Raw genomic sequence first — 22,084 nt, 5'->3', positions numbered from 1 at the left:
CCTGCCTGTTTGCTTTCTGAATCAAATAGAGATGTCTCTGGACACAGGGATTTTACTTTTTTTCATAATTTAATGAAGTATTCTTATTTTAATATGAGGGGGCATAATTTCAAGGTGATTGAAGGGAAGTATAGAAGGATGTCAGAGACAAGTTCTTTTATACAGAAAGCGATGGGCATGTGAAATGCCTCACTAGTGGTGGCGGTAGAGGCAGATACATTCCGGTCATTTAAGAAACTCTTAGACAGGCACATCCATGATACAAAAATGGAGGGCAATGTAGAAGGGAAAGGTTAGATTGAACGTAGAGAACATCGTGGGCTGAAGGGCCTGTACTGTTCTATGTTAGAAATGATTGAGAGAACACGGTCTCAGAAAGTTGCAGGACAGTGAGCCATCACTGTGCTGTGACTTCCTCCAAAATCCTCTAGTATTCCTCATGTACCAAACTCTTAGGAATGTGTGTGTTATGTATAGTGCCTAAAACTTTTCACAGTGCAATATTTACCAACATGGAATGGACAGTGAGCAGTGGATGTTGGGAATGGTGAGGTTGGAGTGCTAAAGGAGGGGAGTAGGATAGGTGGCACAGAAGGAGTGCCAGTGGGTGCAGACACACCCAGCCCTGAGACTCCAAGCAAGGTCATTGGATTCTAAACAATTGATTTACTGATCGTTACAGAATGTCTCTCTGGTGCTTCCCACTCCCTCCCCTCTCCCTTCCCCTTTTCCCAAACATGATTCCCCTCTCCTTGCTCCCTTTCCATTCTCAGTCCACAACATAGATTCCTATCAGAATCAGGTTTATCATCATTCACAGTCATGATTTCTTTTTGCACATATATTTGTGCTTAACGCTTTTGCACAGTACTGTAACTTAGCTGAATAAAATGCTACCCTAAAGTAAAAAATCTTTATTCAGTTGAAATCACCATTAACAGACACTATTCCAATAAGTTACATTTAACCAAGTGAACTGGATCTCACAAGTTTAACTTCATCTTCTCTGCCTACCCTTTCTTTCCCCTTCTCCATCTACCCATCATCCCTCTCTTATCTGGTTCTACTTCATCTTTTACCAGATTCCATCTCCACCCTTTCTCCCCCTCTCCTCTAGCCACCTGACTATCTGCCCATCAACTCTCACTTCACCTCATTCCTCCTATCATTTGGCAGCTCCTGGGCTCATCCTTTCCCCCTTACCCCTTTAAGCTGGACATTTTACCTCCCAACACTCTCAGATTAGTAGTGCAATTTGATCTGCAGGGATGAGTTGGGCCAGAAGGCTTGACTCCATGCTGTATGACTCTTTCACTCTAACGTAAAGAGTCAGAAAGACATTTAGCATGAGTTCCTCCAGCAACTTCCTTTTTGCTTCAAATTCCAGCATCTGCAATCTTTTGTGTCTACAAGTATAATTACTTCAGCTTGTCATGTATCAGTTTCTCTACTGAATTAATATAATTTACTTTAGTACAAAAGCAGAATTAACGTGATTAGTAATTTGATTCACATATCCGGACAGTATTTCCCAAAATGTTTAAGATAAATGGCAAACTTGATCATATGTGGCTATTGTTTTCTAAAAAGCCAGGCTACAACCAGCAGAAAAAGATTAAGTGTTTTTTTTTTACCTGGTAAGAACTGACTTCATTGTAGTTAACTTGTAAATGTTAAAGTTATATTTATTTTGATAAAAGATTGAGATTTTTAAACTACATTCCTCTAAAGAATAGGTCAAGCAATTCAATCTGTGTTGTTTCCTACCTATGAAAGTAATTTTTCTTTTCCACTCCATTTATTTTGTAGACATTCAACATCAAAGACTTCAATGTTTGATGAACTATAAGACAGAATCACAGGATGCAAGTTTCCAAAAGGCCAAACTCCAGCCCTGCAGAAAATTGCACTCACAAGCATCTTATCTTTAATGGAAGCCTACTGTCACTACAGTGAAGAAACATTTTCTAGTGAAGATGTGAATTGTAATAGTAAGGAGACATTACACTTACTTGACAAATTTGATGCAGAACTGAGTAAAGTATTTGCGAGTGGAAGCCAGGTTATCTCGGATGATGGGCACGTTCTGTTTGATATGTTGGATTATAGAAGTAACATATGCACTCTGGTCACCCACATGTTCCACATTTTGCCATGGCATCTGGAGAAATACAATACAATTATTTCCACATCCTTTAAAAAGAACTTTTAACCACAGATATTTACACACAACTAAGCCCCCTGTGGAAATAACTACGTACAACTACCGGTGTCACTGTTGGTTTGTAAGTTAGCAAACTGAAATAATGTTTCCATTCATGTCCAAGGCTAGTCATCAAAACATTGTGAAGTACTTCAAAGAACAAATATGTTAATAAAGTGAACTGGTCTCTCTTGAGGTAGTTATGATGGTCAGACTATTTGGAGTAGGCACTCTCTGACTAATGACAAGATGTTTTTATTGCTCATCTGTTGCACTAGAACAGCCAAAAAAAAAACAACTTGTCACATCTCATCCATCAAAGATAATGCTGCATTTTGCTTTTGCGTTGGCTTTTCCGAAGTGCTCATGAGATTTGAAAACCACAACTCTCTGAACTAGAGGTAAGACATACTACCAACAGGATAAAGCTTAGATTTGTATGTGCAATCATAAAGATACAGTCCTTAAGCAAGCAACAGATGTGATTCCATAATCTGATGTTCCAAGTTGGGAATCACAGGCACAACAGTGGTACAGCTAACACAGCTGCTGCCTCATAAATTCCACATACGGAGAAAATATTGACAGCCTTAAAGCTTATAAAGGTGATTATTCCCAGGGACTGACCAAGTACATCTTCAAATCTTATGGGAAGCTAGGGAAGCAAAGGCAGTGGCTGTTGCAGATGCTCCCTTCGCCTTTAGCTACAGATAAGGTTCTGGATGATGGGAGGGTGACTAATGGTGTATCGCTTTATAAGAATGGCCGCAAAGACAAGCTAAAAAGCAATAGTTTGGCAAGTCTGATATCACAGAGTCGCATAGTAATACTGCACAGCTACAGGCTCTATGGTTCAACGAGCCCATGCCAACCACAGTGCCCATCCTGCTAGCTCTAATTTCCTGTGTCCAGCCCATATGCATCTGATCCCCTCCCTCCATAGTAGTTATTCAAGTATATCATAGTGATACAAATGTTCCTACCTCAGCCACTTCTTCTAGAACCTACTTCCATGTATCCATCATCCTATGTGTGGAAAATGTTGCCCTCAAATCTTTCCCTTCTCATCCTAAATCTATGCCCCTTAGTTTTGGCCTCCACTACTGTGGGGAAAAGAGTGTTACCATATACTTCATCTACACCTCACTAAATTTGCTACCGAAAACTAGCTGCAGAACCTGGACCTTTGTACCTCCCTCGGCAACTGGATCCTTGATTTCCTAACAGGAAGACCACAACCTGTGCGGATTGGAAATAACATCTCCACCTTGGTGACAATCAACACTGGTGCACCTTAGGGATGTGTGCTTAGCCCACTGCTCTACTCTCTCTACACCCATGACTGTAGGCACAGCTCGAATGCCTTCTATAAGTTTGCTGATAGTACAACCCGTCATTGGCAGAATTTCAAATGGTGATCAAACGGCAAGATATAGTAGTTGGTTGAGAGGTGTCGCAGCAACAACTTTGCACTCAATGTCAGCAAGACCAAAGAGCTGACTGGACTTCAGGAAGGGTAAGCCAAGAGAACACAAACCAATCCTCATGCAGAGATCAGAAGTGGAGAGAGTGAGTAACTTCAAGGTCTGGGTGTCAATATCTCTGAGGACGCAACATATTGATGTAGCTATGAAGAAGGCAAGACAGCAGCTATGTTTCATTAGGAGTTTGAGGAGATTTGGTTTGTCACCTAAAACACTCTAACACTTCTACAAATGTACAGTGGAGAGCATTCTGACTGGCTGCATCAATATCTCCTATGAGGGGGCTACTGCACAAGATTGAAATAAATTGCAGAAACTTGTAAAATTAGTCAGCTCCATCATGGGTACCAGCCTCCACAGTATCCAAGACATCTTCAAGGAGCAGTGCCTTCAGCAGGTGGTGTCCATCATTAGAATCCCCACCACGCAGAACGTGCCTTCTTCACACTGTTACTGTTGGGAGGGAGGTACAGAAGCCTGAAAGTAAACACTCAGCAATTCAGGAACAGCTTCTTCCCCTCTGCCATCCAATTCCTAAACGGACATGAGCACTACGCACTACTTTTTTATTTCTATTTATTCGTACCACTTATTTTAACTTAACTATTTAATAGACATGAAAAAAGTTAGCAAATTTCACGACATATGCCGGTGACGTTAAATCTGATTCTGATTTTAAACTTCTCTAAAAGGTTGTCCCTCATTCCAAGGAATAAAGATCTAACCTGGCCATCCTCTCTTTGTAACTCAGGCCCTCTAGTCCTGGCAACATCTTTTCTGCATTCTTTTCAGTTTAATCACGTCTTTCCTTTAACAGGGTCACCAAAACTGTACACTGTATAAGAGCAGCCTCACTAGCGGTGTATATGACTGTTACGTACTGTCCAAGCTCTTGTACCCTTGAGCTCTTGCACTGAATAACGAAGGCCAGCGTGATAAAGTCCTTTTTCACCCGTAATGCAGCTTTCAATGATGGGTAAATCACATCAGTGATGGTTAAATTACTGGAGAGGATTCTTGGGGACAAGATCAACCAGCATTTGGATAGACAAGGTATGTCTGGGAATAGTCAGCATGGCTTTGTGCATGGGAAATCATGTCTGATAAATTGCTTGGAATTTTTTCAACAGGTAACCGTGAAGATAAATGAGTGCAGGGTGGTGGACATTGGCTATATTGACTTTAACAAGGCCTTTGACAAGATCTTGCAGGGAAGGCTGATCTGGAAGGTTGCATCACAAGGGAGATCCAAGGAGAACTTGGTTTGATGGTGGGAAGCAGAGGTTGATGGTGGAAGGTTATTTCTTGGACAAGAGGCCTGTGAGTAGTGGTGCGTACAGGGATCAGTGCTGGAACCATTGCTTTTCATTAAACAAACAACTTGGATGAGAGTATACAAGTCATGGGTAGTAATTCTGCAGATGAAACTAAAATAGGTGGTATTGTAGACATTGAAGAAAGTTATTAAAAATTACAGGAGGATCACGACCTGCTAGGTAAGTGGCTTAGGACTGGCAAATGACGCTAAATGCACCGAGTGTGAGGGGCTGTATTTTGGGAGGTCAAACCAGAGAAGGATTTGTACAGTGAATGGTATCACCCTGGGGAGTATTGTGGAACAGAAGAATCTAGGAATGTAAGTACATTGTTCACTGAAGGTGTTGTCGCAGCTAGACAGTTTGGTGAAGCATTTGGTGTGCTGCCCTTCATCAGTCAGGGCACTGAGTTCGAGAGTTGGGGTGTTCTGTTGTACTTATGTAAGATGTTTGTGAGGCCACACTTAAAGTACTGGGTACAGTTTTGGTCACCCTATTATAGGAATGAAGTCATTAATGTGAAAAGAGTCCAACTATGGAGTGTAGGAGACTGAGGGGTGAGTTCATACAAACGTAAGGGGTATAGATAGGTGAATGCACACAGTGTTTTTTCCCCAGGGAAAGGGAATTAAAAACTGGAGGACGTATCTTTAAAGCGAGAGGAGAACAATTTAAGAGGGACCTGAGGAGAACCTGTATCATGCAGCAGGTCATGCATTATGAAATGAGCTGCCAGAAGAAGTATTTGAGACATGTACAATAATGGTATTTAAGAAAAATTTGGATGTTAGGAAAGGTTTAAACAGGGGCTTCCAACCTGGAGTCCATGGATCTCCTGTTAATAGTAGGGGTCCTTGGCATAAAAAAGGTTGGGAACTTCTGGTTTAGAAGGATACCAGCCAAACACAGGTAAATGGTGATCGGCATCCTGGTCAGCAGGGATGAGTCGGGTGGAATGGCCTATTTCCGTGCAGCATTACTCTATGATTCCATAACTCCAGCAACCAGAATTCAACCCTGGCCTTGGCATCTGTCTGGAGTTTGTCTGTTCCCCCTATGACTGTGTGATTTCTTCGGAGTGCTCAGGTTTCATCCGCACCATGTTCACGTTGATAAATTAGCTGGCTGTTGTAAATGGTGCCTATTGTCTAGGGGAGTGGAGAGCGCTTGTGTGGACATGAAGAGAATGAAAGGGGATTAGTGTTGGACTAACATGAATGAGTTCTTGACGACTGGTACGAACACTCTGGGCTACAAGGCCTGTTTCCATGCCATGTAACTCTCTGACTCTTCGATGTTCTCTGAAGGCACATGTATAGATAAAATATGGGCTATATGTTGGAGAAATCCCGAGATCTGCTTAGTATTAGTGGCGCTCCCCTGTGCAAACAGCAAATTATAGAATGATCATCCTCAGCTATTAAATGGCATCAAGCAGATCAACCGCAGGAGCTACTGGCGCGGCATTTTACACCTACTTTACTCATAGCAGTCAGCGCAGGATCACAGGCTGCATCCAAGTCCTGAACCAACAGCTGGATACTATTAGAAATCACTCTGCAATGCAAGGAAGAAAAACTTCATTTAAAACTGCATAAAATACAACAAAGCTCCATTTACAACAAATCTTTATTTTGTTCTTCTAAAACAACAACTTACTACATATTGCTTTTGGAATACACTTTCCAGTTTTAGGTTTATAATGTTTGTCAATGCTAGTTTTCATTTCTGAGCAACAGCTAGTTTTTAAAATTATATTTTGCAACAACTTCCTTTCTATTTTTTAGGATGCGTGCCCTGATTCCAAAAAGCTGCAGCAACGAAAAGCAGCACAATTCCTAGCAGCAGAGAGAGGTTGTGGAATTTGCATGAGCATATACAACTCTCCTTACTGTGGCTGGATGGAAATGGAGGGAGATTCTGAGGTTAGGCAGTGAGGGTATTGAGAGGATGTGATTGGACACAAAAATATCCCTGACATCTTTGCTTTTGCTGTCACTAGTGTAGGAGGCAGTTAATGGAGGTTACAAAACCTATCCATCTCCCAACCTCCCTTTCATCCTCTCAATTAGGGGTGGACTATATGGGTAATCTTAACAGTAATGACTGCCTTCAGAGATTAAATAAACAGACAAACAGAAACAAAGCGAGACAGAGTAAAACACTTGGCAGATGTTGCCCAGGGACACTGCAGCAAAGAATTTACATTAGAAGTATTATTTGGGATGAAATGATGGTGTTGGTAGTGTTGACACAATGGGCTGAATGGGCTCCCTTTTGTAGAATTATAACTGTGTGCAGCAACCAATTGTTTTAGTCAAGGCCAGTAGTATAAGGTAAAAGGTAAAGGACGAAGCTTCAAGCAGGAGATTAACAGAAACTTCTTATCTTCAATGGAGACTACATTTACAGAGAACATTAATTAAGCAACATGTAATCAGCTAAAAATCAATACTTAAGACTCTAATTTAGTGAGGAATTTTATGTTTGTTACTATATTTTGTCTTTGTGTAATTAACTATTGCCTTTCTTGGCTAATCAAATCGAGGATTGTATTTTTCTGTCCTTAAATGTAACAACTGCATACCACTCCTCTGTTAAAAGGAGATATTTGTGACCAAAACTATTTGGCAGAACTGAAATCCCTCATTAGGTTGGTGCCGTTTGATTTACTCCCTAAAGAGCAGCAGTGAGCAAAATTAACTATACCTCATAAACTCCAAATAATTGAAATATTTTGGCTCTAGGTCTTTCATGGCAGATCAATTGATGGAACTGCACAGAAAATACTTGTGGCTTTGCACCATCTTACAATAATCCATGGACTTTCCATTCTGGACTGAAATAGGTTATGGCTTTAGCATAAAGAATTAGATTGCTCTAGAAGGACAGCCACAAGTAATGCTTATTTTTTTTTAAAAATGGCATGCTTTCTTTAAAGAAGCATTCTGTTTTTCTCACTACAAAAAATAAAGATCCAGAATAATTAAGTGTCAGTTTTTGAGAGGATGACAGATGGGAATGGCAGGAATTAAATCACCGCAAACAAGCAAAGACCCCTACAGCTTAAGAAAGGTGTTGTTCTATTAGGATGTTGAGCATGCTTAGTAAAACAATATCCTTATTAGATTAGTACCAATAAACTGTCATCAGCAAATTTTAGCTACTGATCTTGCTCTAAAACAATTTCAGTACAATGCTTTTCAGTTATAAATATCAAAGGGCAGACTATGATTAGATTTGAGTTGCGGTATATCTATTGTTTTGCTTAATATAAAAGGACAATCTCATGCACATTTACCATTTATTCCATGTCCTTTCCAAAGACGTATTTGTGAAAAGAGAATCAATGTCCAAAGATACTTCCACTGAAATCATTAGCAATCTTTTGAAAAGATAATAATGTTTAAGAAAACACATTTGGTTCACCTACTTAAAGTGATATCAAAATGCCCTACTGGTTCCTCCATGTAGCTTTTAGATTTTAGCAGTTTTGTCTTCAATTACTTCACCTGCCATTCTACACCATGTCTATTCAGTGTAAAGCACAACTTCTTATTCACAAACTTTGTCACAAGTGACAGGCTGTTCTGATGAAAAGGTTACTTCGGTTAAGAAGTGGGGTGAATGCACAAAGCCTTCTTTCCCAGGTTTGGAGAATCAAGACTAGAGGACATACGTTTGGGATGAGAGAGAAGCCATTTAATAGGAATCTGAGGAGGCAACTTCTTCACCAAGAGGAACGAGCTGGCAGTAAAAGTGGTTGAGGCAGATACATTAACAACGTTTAAAAGAGAGTCGGACAGTTACATGAACTGGAAAGGTGAGGAAATACTTAACATGGGCATCTTTAGCTTAGATGGGAATCTTGGAGGCATGAACCAAATGGGCTAAAAGGCCAGTTTCTATGCTGTACAACTATAAAGTACTGGACCATATCTGTTCCGCAGTTTCCCAAACGAGCCACATCCAATCAATCAGCAAAAACCATTGGAATTAGTTACTTGATCAAAGACAATCCAAAAGCAAAAAGTTATGTCTGATCTGTTGATTTATAGTTGCCTACAGTCAAGGTACTTTGCTACTATTAAGTATTTATTTTTAAACTAGGGGAGTGGATAATGTAAGTTAGTTAAATAACTTCATTATTTGTACTCACGTGCTGAAGGTGTCCATTTCTGACATCAGGTTAATCCTTTCTACCAGACTTACATCCACCTTCTCTTTGAGCTTTTCTTCGAGCTTTTGAAGAAATTATAAATGTAAATACACAGACGCAACAACACCAATTAGAATATAGAACCTGCAGAAGGAAAACAACTAGCTATAAGAGACACTATCAACACAGTTATTTGGACTTTGACTTGTTTTTTTCTCTTCTCGGTGTTTTTGATGACTTTCACAATTGGACCCACTATTCCTTTGACTCCCAAGTATTCTGCCTATCAACAGCAAAGTAACTTTTAGCATGCCCAGGAACTAAGGATAGATTGTAATATTTCAGCAAAGTTCACATCATATTCCCTCAAGTGGTCTTTCCTAATGTTGAAACACTGTTATATTTGCTGAACATATTACCCCATAGATAGAACATAGATCAGAAGTTCTACCCTGGGGTCCGCAGACCCTTCACTTATTGTACGGTCCATGACATTAAATATGGTCAGGAACCCCTGCTGTTGATGGATAAGTAAATATATTGAAGATTCATGTAGCTACAGTTTTATCTGCTACAGTGCAATTAATTGGATATAAAGCTCAAAGCCCCTAACATCAACATAATGCTGCTAATGTTTTACCAAGACTTCCGGCCTGTCTATTCAGTGATTATCTTTTTAAAATCTGAATGAAACAGAGGAGATTTTCAAACCCCAATCTCAACGGAAAGAAAGATAAAGCAAGACAAAACTCCACAGCTTATTTCCATTTACAAATTATTCCACATTTTCAATCCATTTAAGGATTAAAAACCAATGAACATTGCATGGAGGTAAGCAGTTTGCCTCTGTTAAGATGAAACTATTTACTATGCACAAAGATTCATTTCAGACTAGACAATTGCAATGTGCATTGTAGGCTGCTCTCAGTTATCCCCTATGCATGGAATAGATACATTAAACAACTGTACTCCCACACACATATCATAATTTCAACCTTCATATAACAATTTATGGCTGAATTAAGATGTAGTTTGTAATGCTTTAACAAAACACAGGCATTTCAATGGAACAGGACATATTGACTAAATTATCAAGATTACATCTTTTAACAAAAGATGGGCTATTTCCTGAAATACTTGAAAAATCCATATGGTGAGTTAACCCAATCATTAAATCATGGTTTGAAATCTTTATATTGCATTTTTTTAAATAAATGATTATCACAGAAAAAAACTAAAGCAACAAAATGTTTTAACCCCTTTCTTAGTCATTTTGCCATCTTGATTACAGGGGCAGGGATAAGCCATTCAGTTCCTCAAACCTGCTGTTTTACAATTAGATCAAGGCAGAACTATATCATATAATCTAATACTATATTACATCCATCCACTACTATGGCTCCTTATTCTTTTGTGCTATTGACTAACAAAAATACACAGTCAGTCTTAGCTTTAACATTATTAAGCCAGCATCTGCTAACTTCATGAAATAATTCTTTATAATTGAGAAAAAGAGTTGGTACTGAACTATCTTGTCTGGAGGCACAGTGCACGGTGAAGGAAGGGCAGCATTTACATGAGTGATAGTATAAAGAGGGGGCCTGTCTGATCCATCAGAAGATAGATTCTGATAGATTTCTTTCCAAGTCAATTTATAATTACTAACAAATTAAGTTAACATTGTGCAGGGATCTTGCTATAAGCAAAGCAGCTGTCCCAGTTGGTTATGTAAGCTAATCCCAATTATGCTTCATTTTAGTTACCACCAGCTTTAAGACGACTACTGTCTTCTCAGTACCACAGCCACTTACAGGACAGCGGCGACACGCGGCGCATGTGGAAGGGCATCCAGGACATCACTAATTACAGAACAATATCACCTGACTGTGCAGGTGATACCTCCCTCCCAAATGCGCTGAATAACTTCTATGCCCGTTTTGAGGCGGAAAATGATGTGGCAGCGAGTAAGTCCACCCCTCCTACAAATGACCAGGTGCTGTGTCTCACCGTGGCCGATGTGAGAAGAACCCTGTGCAGGGTCAACCCACGGAAGGCTGCTGGACCAGACAACATTCCTGGTAGAGTGCTTAGAGGATGTGCGAACCAGCTAGCAGATGCTCCCTAGGACACGTTCAACATCTCCCTGAGCAACTCCACCGTTCCAACGTGCTTCAAGGCCGCCACCATCGTCCCTGTGCCGAAGAAGTCTTCAGCATCCTGCCTAATTGACTACCAGCCCGTTGCGCTCACATTCATCATCACGAAGCATTTCGAGAGGCTCGTCATGAGGCATGTCAAGACCCTGCTGCCCCACCTCACTGGACCCCCTGCAGTTTGCGTACCGTCCCAACCGCTCAACAGACGACACCACTGCCATCATCCTCCACCTGGCCCTAACACACCTGGACAAAAAAGACACGTACGTTTGAATACTGTTCATAGACTTTAGTTCAGCATTCAACACAATCATTCCTCAGAAACTGATTGGAAAGCTGAGCCTACTGGGCCTGAACACCTCCCTCTGCAACTGCATCCTAGACTTCTGACTGGGAGATCTCAGTGAGTCCAGATCGGGAGCTGCACCTCCAACCCCATCACACTGAGCACGGGGGCCCCCCAGGGCCGTGTGCTCAGTCCACTGCTGTTCACTCTGCTGACCTATGACTGTGCTGCAACACACAGCTCGAACCACATCATCAAGTTTGCTAATGACACGACTGTGGTGGGTCTCATCAGCAAGAACGACGAGTCAGCTTACAGAGAGGAGGTGCAGTGGCTAACGGACTGGTGCAGAGCCAACAACCTGTCTCTGAATCTGAACAAAACAAAAGAGATGGTTGTTGACTTCAGAAGGGCACAGTGCGATCATTCCCTGCTGAACATTGACGGCTCCTCGGTAGAGATTGTTAAGAGCACCAAATTTCTTGGTGTTCACCTGGTGGAGAATCTCACCTGGTCCCTCAACACCAGCTCCATAGCAAAGAAAGCCCAGCAGCATCTCTACTTTCTGTGAAGGCTGAGGAGAGTCCATCTCCCACCCCCCATCCTCATCACATCCTACAGGGGTTGTACTGAGAGTATCCTGAGCAGCTGCACCACTGCCTGGTTCAGAAATTGCACCACCTCAGATCACAAGACCCTGTAGCGGATAGTGAGGTCAGCTGAGAAGATCATCGGGGTCTCTCTTCCCACCATTACGGACGTTTACACTACACGCTGCATCCACAAAGCAAACAGCATTATGAAGGACCCCACACACCCCTCATACAAACTCTTCTCTCTCCTGCTGTCTGGGAAAAGGCACTGAAGCATTCGGACTCTCACGACCAGACTACGTAACAGTTTCTTCCCCCAAGCTATCAGACTCGTCAATACCCAAAGCCTGGACTGACACCTTATTGCCCTATTGTCTTGTTTATTATTTATTGTAATGCCTCTCTGTTTTGTACACTTTATGCAGTCTAGGGTAGTTTTTTTCTGTGTTGTTTTTTTATGTAGTTCAGTCTAGTTTTTGTACTGTGTCATGTAACACCATGGTCCTGAAAAAATGTTGTCTCATTTTAACTATGTCCTGTACCAGCAGTTATGGTTGAAATGACAATAAGAAGTCATTTTGACCTGACTTAATTTGAAAAAAGTGCCTAAATGATTATCTCCCTGTAGATCTAACATCTACCATCACTAAAACCTTCAAGAGGCTGAGCATAACACACATTAACCACAGCTTTCCACACAACCGCAACCACTGAAACAGGTCCATGGTGGACACCATCTCTCTGGCCATACATTCATCTTTGGAGCATCTGTAGACATCTGCATCAGACAATTGCTTATTGACTACAGCTCCACCTTCAAGAGTATAATTCCAAGCAAGCTCATCACCAATCTATATGCAACTGGATCCTTGACCAACAGGCCGCAATCAGGAAGGACAGGCAAAAATGTTCTCTCTAAGGTATGCGGGCGCACACAGATTTTGCTAAATGGACAAATAAATTTAAACTGTGCATAAAAGGTTGTCACCCTTTACCTTGGCATGATAAATATATTTCACGATTGTGCAGAATCACATTTCCTTTTCCAGTTTCTGACACGGACAGCGTTGACAATTTGGAGTTTGTGATGATTTGTCGGCAGATTTTAGAACTGGCTTATTTATACTGTTTGTATTGAAGAAATTATTGACTCACTATGTCAAATTCTGAAGAATCAAAGGGCATGAAGTGCAAAACGCTAGTTCATTTAAAGCAGAATGGCTTAATTAAACAGTAAAAACTGCTACACTAACAGTTCATGAGATCAGGAAAGTACAGCTATGAGAAATATTTATACACAATGCAGAAACTGGTGTTACCTGCATGTATTGTCACGATGTAGGAGTTGCTGGAGAATTTGCAAGTGGGAAAAAAGCGGAGTAATATTTGGAAACTCGACTTTTTAAAGCATCATTTAGCAAGCCAAGCAAATCACACATGGACAGTGTGTAAAAGTTCTGGCGAGAAAATCCTTCATTACCCGCTTCAGGCCTGTTATGTATGATTTGTGAGAGTGCAAATGAACGAGTGCGAAATCGATCAAACCCAGAGGAGATTAAAATTCTCATTGACAGTGTTTTGCTAGCTGTTAAAATAAATACCTTCAGATACAAAATTCAGTGTGCACATGTTGTTAACACTGGTCATTACAAATTAGAGGGAATGTTGACAGACAGCAAGACCTCCACCATGATTATTTTAAACATTAGTGTTCCACAAGGTTGTATCCAGAGTTGGTCACTTCACTCCCTGTATGCTCATGACTGTGTGGCCAGGTTCTTCTTTAACTCCATCTACAAATTTGTAGATGATATCACTGTTGTTGGCCATATCTCAAATAACGATGAGTTGGAGTACAGGAAGGAGATAGAGAACTCTGTAACATGGTGTCATGACAACAACCTTTTTCTCATTGTCAACAAAAGCGTTGGTCAACGACTTCAGGAAGGGGGTCTCCTGTCTACATCAGCCGTGTTGATTTTCAGAGCTTCATGTTTCTTGGGCTGAGCATCACCAATAGCCTGTCCCGATCCAACCATGTAGAGCAATAGCCAAGAAAGCTCACCAATGCCTCTACTGGAAGGGCCGAGATGGCCTGTTTCCGTGCTGTAATTGTTATATGGTTACACTTCCTCAGAAGGCTAAGGAAATTTGGCATGCCATGTTGAAAATTACCACTGTTTATTGATGATCCACAGAAAGCATAATGGCTTGGTATGGCAAATGTTCTGCATGTGAAACTGCAGAATTATGGACACAGCTCAGCACATCACAGAAGCCAGTCTCCCCTCTATGGGCTCTGTCTATACCTCTAACTACCTCAGTAAAGCAGCCAGCATGATCAAAGATGCTACCAACCCCAAACTTTCTTTCTTCTCTTCCATTGGGAAGAAAATACAAAAAAAATCAAGAGTCTATTCCATTCGGCTCAAGGACAGCTTCTGCCCCACTGTTTTAAAGCTATTAAGTAGTTCTCTAGAATGATAAGATGGACTCTCGGTCTCACAATATACCTCATTATGACCTTGCATCGTTTACCTGCACACAAAAAAAAGGCTGGAAATACTCAACAATTCAGGCACATACAGTGAGTGACGGCCGGCCCTCCCGTCCATTCTGCTCTCCAATGTCTGCTTGCTGAGGGAATCGGGCCTGCAGTCCTTGGAGTCGCCTGATGCTGGTGGCTGGAGGTGGGGACAGCGTAAGCAGTGGGCATGGAAGCGACAGCGAGGCGAGCGGCAGGAGTCCGTGCCAGGAAAAAAGCAAGCCCTAGCCGGTCGGCTCTCCCGTCCATTCTGCTCTCCAGTGGACATTAAATTGGACTACATCTGTGGCAACGAAATACTCGGCGGGAGTACAGAAACGGACGGAATCCCGGGCACCGCCATTCAGCTGATTATTTATGTAACAGCTTTTCCCCCAAACCATCGGACTACCAACCTACTGCCCTCTGCTGTGCCTATTGTCTTGTTTATTATTTATTGTAATCCCTGCACTGTTCTGTGTACTTTATGCAGTCCTGGGTAGGTCTGTAGTCTAGTGTAGCTTTTGTGTTGGTTTACGTAGTTCAGTGTAGTTATTGTATTGTTCATGTAATACCATGGTCCTGAAAACCGTTGTCTCGTTTTTACTATGTACTGTACCAGCAGTTATGGTTGAAATGACAACTCAAAGTGACTTGACTTGACTTGAATGCACAGAATTAATGCTTATAATGCAAAATCATTAGTTTGTTAACCTGGTTTCACCGTCTACAGATACCATCTAACCTGATGAGCATTTCCAGCCCTGTTTATTAATATATCAGATTTCAAGCAAAGAATTTATTTCTGTACCACATAAGATGCATTCCTTTAATTATTCAAAAGAATGAAATAATTTGCATTTCTAAATGAACTTTAATTGCCAATTAAATACTTTTGAGATTTATTAATTGCTACTTAAGTTAAGAAGAAACTAAGGCTACGTCCACACTAGACCGGATAAATCTGTAATCAAAGCTTTTTCTCTTTGTTTTGACCCTCTGTCCACACTGAAATGGCGTTTTCCTCCCCCAAAAACAGAGCTTTTCTAAAACGCCCTCCAGAGTGTGTAAATTTGAAAACGCTGATTGTGCAAAGCAGTGTGGAAGGGGTAACTGGAGATTTCTAAAAACGCTGACCTGACGTGCTGGAACAGATGATGGCGGCAACGCAGCATTTCATTGTTTTCTTGAACGCAACCTAACAATTTCAGAACAGACGGCAATGAAACTGAAGCCAGAAGAGTCAGAAATGTTCTCACCAAATACTTTGACCCATAACTTACTTAATAAATAAGTATACTCACTTTGCCCTGTTTTCTGTCCTTGCTTGCATGAAGGTGGTTTACCTATTTATGCAAGTACTTCTCTGACAATAGACAATACAGCCTAATGTAACACTGTATGGAAATACAGATAACACTGATGCAGACATGTTTTATACATTTAACAAGCTGCTTTATTAATGCAACAGAGTTAGTCAGTTTTTCAATGTTCATTCTCAGCCGAGTCATACTGTCCGTGAACTCCCTGTCGGTTGCCTCCATACACTCCAGTACTTGTTTTTTTTTTAAAGTTTTAAGTCCTCCTGCATGAGAGCCAACAGCTGTCCGTCGTTTGGTAATTTCCTTTTAAGTTTTTCTAGTCTGTAACTGCACAAACACGTACATTCACAGCGAGATTTGACACCAAGCATGTCACTTGTTTTCTGTAGATGTGCCCTGCGCATGTCCGGTAGGAGGAGATTCGCCCAAATACCTGTTTTAATGTGGACAGAGGTATTTTCAAAAATACTTGGTGTGGATGCCTATCGTTTTTACATGAAACTGGAGTTTTCAAAATTATCCGATCTAGTGTGGACGTAGCCTAACTGTACGCACAGCCAAGCTCCACAAAGAGCATCGGAATAATTGACCAGCTTGACCACTTACATTGGTGTGGCTCAGAGCCAAACATGAGCCAAGACAGTGCCTCTCTGAATATTTTTTTTAATTGTCTCATGAGATAGAGTCTTGACTTAACATCTACCCCAAAGGATGAAAAAAGCACAACAGTCCCTTTGTACTGCACCAAACTTCCATTATGCTCTGATCTTGAGAATGGAGCTCAAACTGTCCAATTCTCAAGAATGAATTTAGAAAAGTTATTGAGGGAGGCAAGGTAATCACTACAATCATAACCACATATGTGGGAAACATTATGAATCTAAGCTCACAAAGGTTTGCCCATAATTTTTGTAGAATTATAGAAATGTTAATACAAGAGCCCATTTAGCTTATCATGATGCCATTACTAAGTGCACAGACCTACCTACATTAAACCCATTTTCCTGGCCCCTCCAAATGCTGTTTAATATTCAATCTCTTCAAATGTTTACCCAATTCCCTTTTAAATGTTGTGATTGACTCAGATTGAATAACCATTTTCAGTGAAGCAGTCCAGAGTCTAATTGCTCCTTGTACCTTAAAGACTAATCCTTGGATCTTAGTCAAATAGTTTAGTTTATTTTACATTGTGCAATGTGCTTGATATGTTATTTATACCCAGTTTAATGTAGTACTTTTATTATATATATATATATATATAAAAAATGAATTGGATCTTTGCCCAAAAATGTTAATGTTGGTGATGATTATTTTGGATAGTTTAGTTTTAAATCTAGTACTGATGAAGATTTTGAGGCTGCTCGTTTAAGAGGAATATACAAAACTCATTATCCGGTGGGAAATGAGAACTGCCAAGAGCACAAGCAATATCTTGCCACAGTCTCATGAACATGCTAAATCAAAACAAACAGCCTAAGCAAACACAGAAATCACACAGCCTTTTATAATTGCTTGCAATTTCCCCTTTGTGTAAGAGTCATGTTAAAGTAAAAAAGGATTTATTTTGGGACTGCAATCCTCAGCTTGTGCATGAGAATATACACATACTGTACTCCTCCACTGCCAGGAATCAGGGAGTTGAGAAAGCCTTCAAACTGGAGCAGGGTTTGTTTTCACTGCTGTTAGTGGACAATTCGGAATCTACCTGAAGTCAAGCTCAATAGGAGCAAAAAACATTGGGTGCAAAGAGTTCACTAGAGACTGCCAAGTGGCTTTATAAACAAGAGAAAAACTAAAGAGAATCACCTCCTGATGGTCTCGAGACTAGCTTTATTTGTCACATGTACAAAATATACAATGAAATGAGCTGTTTTACATTAACATCCAACACAGTCCGATAATGTGACGTAGGCAACCCACAAGAGTCACCATGCTCCCAGTGCCAACATAGCATGCCCACAACTTACTAACTTAACCATATGTCTTTCAAATGTAGGAGAAAATGTAGGGGGACACCCACATGGTAACGGGGCGCATGTACAAACTTCTTAGAGACAGTGGCGGAACTTGAACCCCTATGTTACAGCTGGTGCTATAAAGCATTATGCTAACGGCTGCGCTACCATGCTGCCCCCATTCTAAACCATCCTCTGCACAAAAACAGTTACCAAAGAAGTTTAATCAAGAAACTATAATAGGCTGCAGTTCCAAATTAAAAATCAGAATCAGCATCTGAGTCAGACTGGGCACTAACATGTCTTAGTGGGAACCTCCTGCTTGAAAATCTACTTTTCACAAAATGTGCATGGCTTTTCCACAGGTGGCATGATCAATGAAAGGGAATAGATTGTCCATTAAGTTAGAAAGTCACAACAGTTTAGAAATAGATGAGAAGACCAACCTGACAATTAAAAAAACCTACCATTGTTAAGTACCAAGTCATTTTTAAAGCAACATGCAGTATCTTATAATGTTAGAGCCTGGTTGCATTTTCATGTTTTTATGTCTGCTGATGACACACCAGTGGAATTCTTGAACTACGATGTAACCATAAGACTGCTGAAACATTTATCAACCTAGATCACAGACTAAAGCTGGAAGCACTTGGCCAGTCTCCATCCAGCTCCCACAGCAGCATCGATGGTGACCAAATAGGTTTATCCAATGAGTCACGGAACCACACAGATCAGGAAGATCCCCCCCACCCCCACATTTGAAGGAACTGAGCCAACCGGATGCATTAACTATCCTTGGGGGCACAGTAAGTTGTCTTGGTGTCCCTGGGGTCTATCATCTGGAATCCCTATTGTTAATTAGATAGAACTACCGGACAGATCACGTGTGAAATAACTAAAGATGTAAATATGATTGCAAGCATCTCTCGCAATCAAACAACTTGCCAACATCAAGGCTCATGCATTTACAACTCCTTGTGCAAAGTACTAGAGGACGACCTCCCCAGTTCAATTGGGTTCAGGAAGTACTTCCTTACTTTGTACAGATAGGATCAGGATTCAGACCAACTAATCATTAATTTCACTTGCTGAGGCCACATGACAATCATTTCATGAACACCTTTCAGATACTTCACAAAATCATGTTATTTCCTTCCTGAGGAATCACACCTCAGTTAAGTGTTTGTGCACCTTAGTTAAATGTTAAATGACTGCACATCCCATGGAGTAGTACTTGCCTGGTACCAGATCAGAATCTCAACCTAGGTTTCCGGTGACGTCATTGTCCAGAATGGCAGCTTAAGTCACTCGCTCCTCCGGAAAAACGCGTATTAAGCCCCATTAACCCGTAAAATATAGTATGTTTCAAAAAATATTTGAACTGAAAAGAGGGGCAAGAATGGGGAAAAAGAATGGAAATAAAAAGAGCGACACTGCGGAGCCTGCGACCGAGAGGAGTGCAGCGAGAGGCTCTCCGACCCGACCGCGTGCGAGCGAGGCGGGCACCGGGCCTCGTTCAGACAAAGAGGCGAATATGTTCAAAATCCTGAAAGAAATAATGAAGGTCCAGAAAGATATAAAGCAGCAGCTCCATGATATTAAGGCAGAGCTCGCCAGCGTTGATCAAAAAATAGCGGTGGCAGAACTCGCATTGAGAAGGTGGAAGATCATGTTCAAAACGTGGAACGGATACTGAGCAAGACAATAAAAATAACACATCACCAAGAAGGTAAATTGCTTGAGCTGGAGGGAACATCACGGCGGAAAAATATCACAATCTACAACGTTCCCAAAGGAGCGGAGGGCCCGTCTATGATGGAGTTTGTCGGAAAGTTACTTCGGGATGCGCTGGAGCTTCCCCCGGCTACGGAGCTGGAAATCGAAAGAGCGCACTGCACGCTAGTTCCAAAACCTACCCAGGATACAAAGCCACGATCAATTATAATTAAATTCCTTCCATACAGCACCAAGGCGGAGATTCTACGAAGGGCCTGGGGTAAGAAGAGAGTGTTTTTAGAGGATAAATTAATATACTTCAACCAAGATTACCCCCCCCCCCCCCCCCCCGCGGTCCTCCAGAAACGCAAAGAAAACAGAGTGAAGCGAGTACTAAAGCAAAATAAGATTAGATTTCAAACTCCGTACCCTGCTAAACTTCGAGTGTTTTACCAGAACGCAGTTCTGGTTTACCAGGACGCAGTTGTACCAGAAAGTGGAAGAGGCGACTACAGACATGAAGGCCAGAGGGTTGCCCGTCAGCATGACCAAAACGAAAGAAAGCCTGGCTGAAGTATTGTCTCGCTCGGCTTGGGAAATAGTGCGAGAATCGAGAAGGCAGGAGATGGGAGGAAGCCGAGAGATACATATCAGGAAGAGACCTGGAGTTTCCCAAAGACAGTCCTCACCCCTTTCAGAAGAGCCATAAGGTTTGGCTAACTTTAAAAATGCTGAGAAGCTAAACAGAAGCAAAAGTACATGGTGATATACCTATCTCAAGAAATACTTATTATAATGTGGATTTTATATCACTTAGTTGTTATGTGTGTAATGTGTGTGTGTGTGTGTGTGTCTGTGTGTGTGTGTGTGTGTGTGTGTGTGTATGTATGTATATGTATATATGTGTATGCATGTATATATATTTGTGTGTGTGTGTATATGTATATATATATATATGTGTGTGTGTATATGTATATATATATGTGTGTGTGTGTGTGTGTGTGTGTGTGTGTGTGTGTGTGTGTGTGTGTGTGTGTGTATAGGAGGAGTACACAGGGAAATCTTTTCTGTGTAATGGTTTTGTTCACTGACTTTTATGAATACTGCAATGGGGGCCCTCAACTCACAAGTAGGAGGGGTTATCCCCCACAGCTAGACATTTCCTCTAGCTCAATGGAGGGTCATTTACTAGAGACCTCAGCCTTGGGATCACACGTTCGTTGCCATTTTTGTTATTATTTGAGTTTCTTGGTTCTTATTTGTTCAGGGAGTAGATCAATTAAGTTTTATTCTAATTTCAATGATACATAGACAGATAAGTACAGATGGCGAAGGACAAGGTAAAATTCATTTCTTTTAATGTAAATGGGCTATTAAATCCAATCAAACATAAGAGAATTTTGTCCAAAATGAAAAAAAGAACAAGCTCATGTAGTTTATTTACAGGAAACTCATTTAAGTGATAATGAGCATAAAAAACTAAAGAGAATGGATTCACTAATCTGTTTTTCTCCTCATATAAATCAGGACATAGGAGAGGAGTTGCTATTCTTATCTCAAGTAAGCTAAATTTTGAAAAAATATTCGAAATGGGAGATAAAGAAGGCAGATATATTCTGGTAAGGGGGAATATAGACGGCAATTCAGTTACTCTATTGAATATATACACACCCCCGGGAAGTGATATTGGTTTCTTTCAGAAAATTACTGATATCATGGTAACAAAAACAGAAGGTCTCCTGATATGTGGGGAAAGACTTAAATTTACAATTACAACCAAATTTAGACTCTTCCAATAGAAAAATCTATGAAACAAAATCTTTACATAAGAAAGTTAATACACTTTTTGAGGATGTTGGTTTAATTGATATATGGAGGGACCTTTTCCCTGACAGAAGGGATTACACTCATTATTCTGCTCCACATTCTGTATTTACAAGAATATACTACTTCATAACATTTGGAAAAGACAAAGACAAAATAAATACCTGTGCAATTGGGACAATAGATGTAAGTGATCATGCACCTATATATTTATCTGTTGATTTTGACCTACAACCAAAGAATACTATTTGGAAACTAAATTCAAGTCGACTCAATGATCCGTACTTTAAGGAACAAATTAAAAAAGAAATTGCTCTCTACTTAGAATTTAATGATAATGGAGAGGTTTCACCTCCCATTTTATGGGATACTCTGAAGGCGGCCTTAAGAGGGAAAATTATAGTGATATCTTCATATAAGAAAAAAATAAGGAATAAAACATTAGAGGAATTACAAAATAGACTGAAGGAACTAGAGAAAAACCACAAATTGAATTTGGCACAGGATACATTAGGGGAAATTAAAAGAATTAGGAATGAAATAAAT

General features: G+C 40.6%; 1 protein-coding gene across 2 annotated transcripts in view; it reads right to left on the bottom strand.

Moving 5' to 3' along the window:
• vps53 (VPS53 subunit of GARP complex) overlaps positions 1–22,084 on the bottom strand; it is a 274,043-nt gene that overhangs the window by 80,631 nt on the left and 171,328 nt on the right. For both annotated transcript variants that reach the window (XM_059973414.1, XM_059973415.1), the window contains exons 16-18: positions 9,163–9,245; positions 6,482–6,560; positions 2,013–2,161 (exon numbers count right to left, since the gene is read on the bottom strand). In XM_059973414.1, the coding sequence (XP_059829397.1) occupies positions 2,013–2,161; positions 6,482–6,560; positions 9,163–9,245 (311 nt within the window). The remainder of the gene's footprint in view (positions 1–2,012; positions 2,162–6,481; positions 6,561–9,162; positions 9,246–22,084) is intronic.

The sequence above is a fragment of the Hypanus sabinus genome, chromosome 6, assembly GCF_030144855.1.
Source record: "Hypanus sabinus isolate sHypSab1 chromosome 6, sHypSab1.hap1, whole genome shotgun sequence".
NCBI lineage: Eukaryota > Metazoa > Chordata > Chondrichthyes > Myliobatiformes > Dasyatidae > Hypanus > Hypanus sabinus.
The sequence above is the reverse complement of the archived record's forward strand: the minus strand, read 5'-3'. Positions and strand labels throughout refer to the sequence as shown.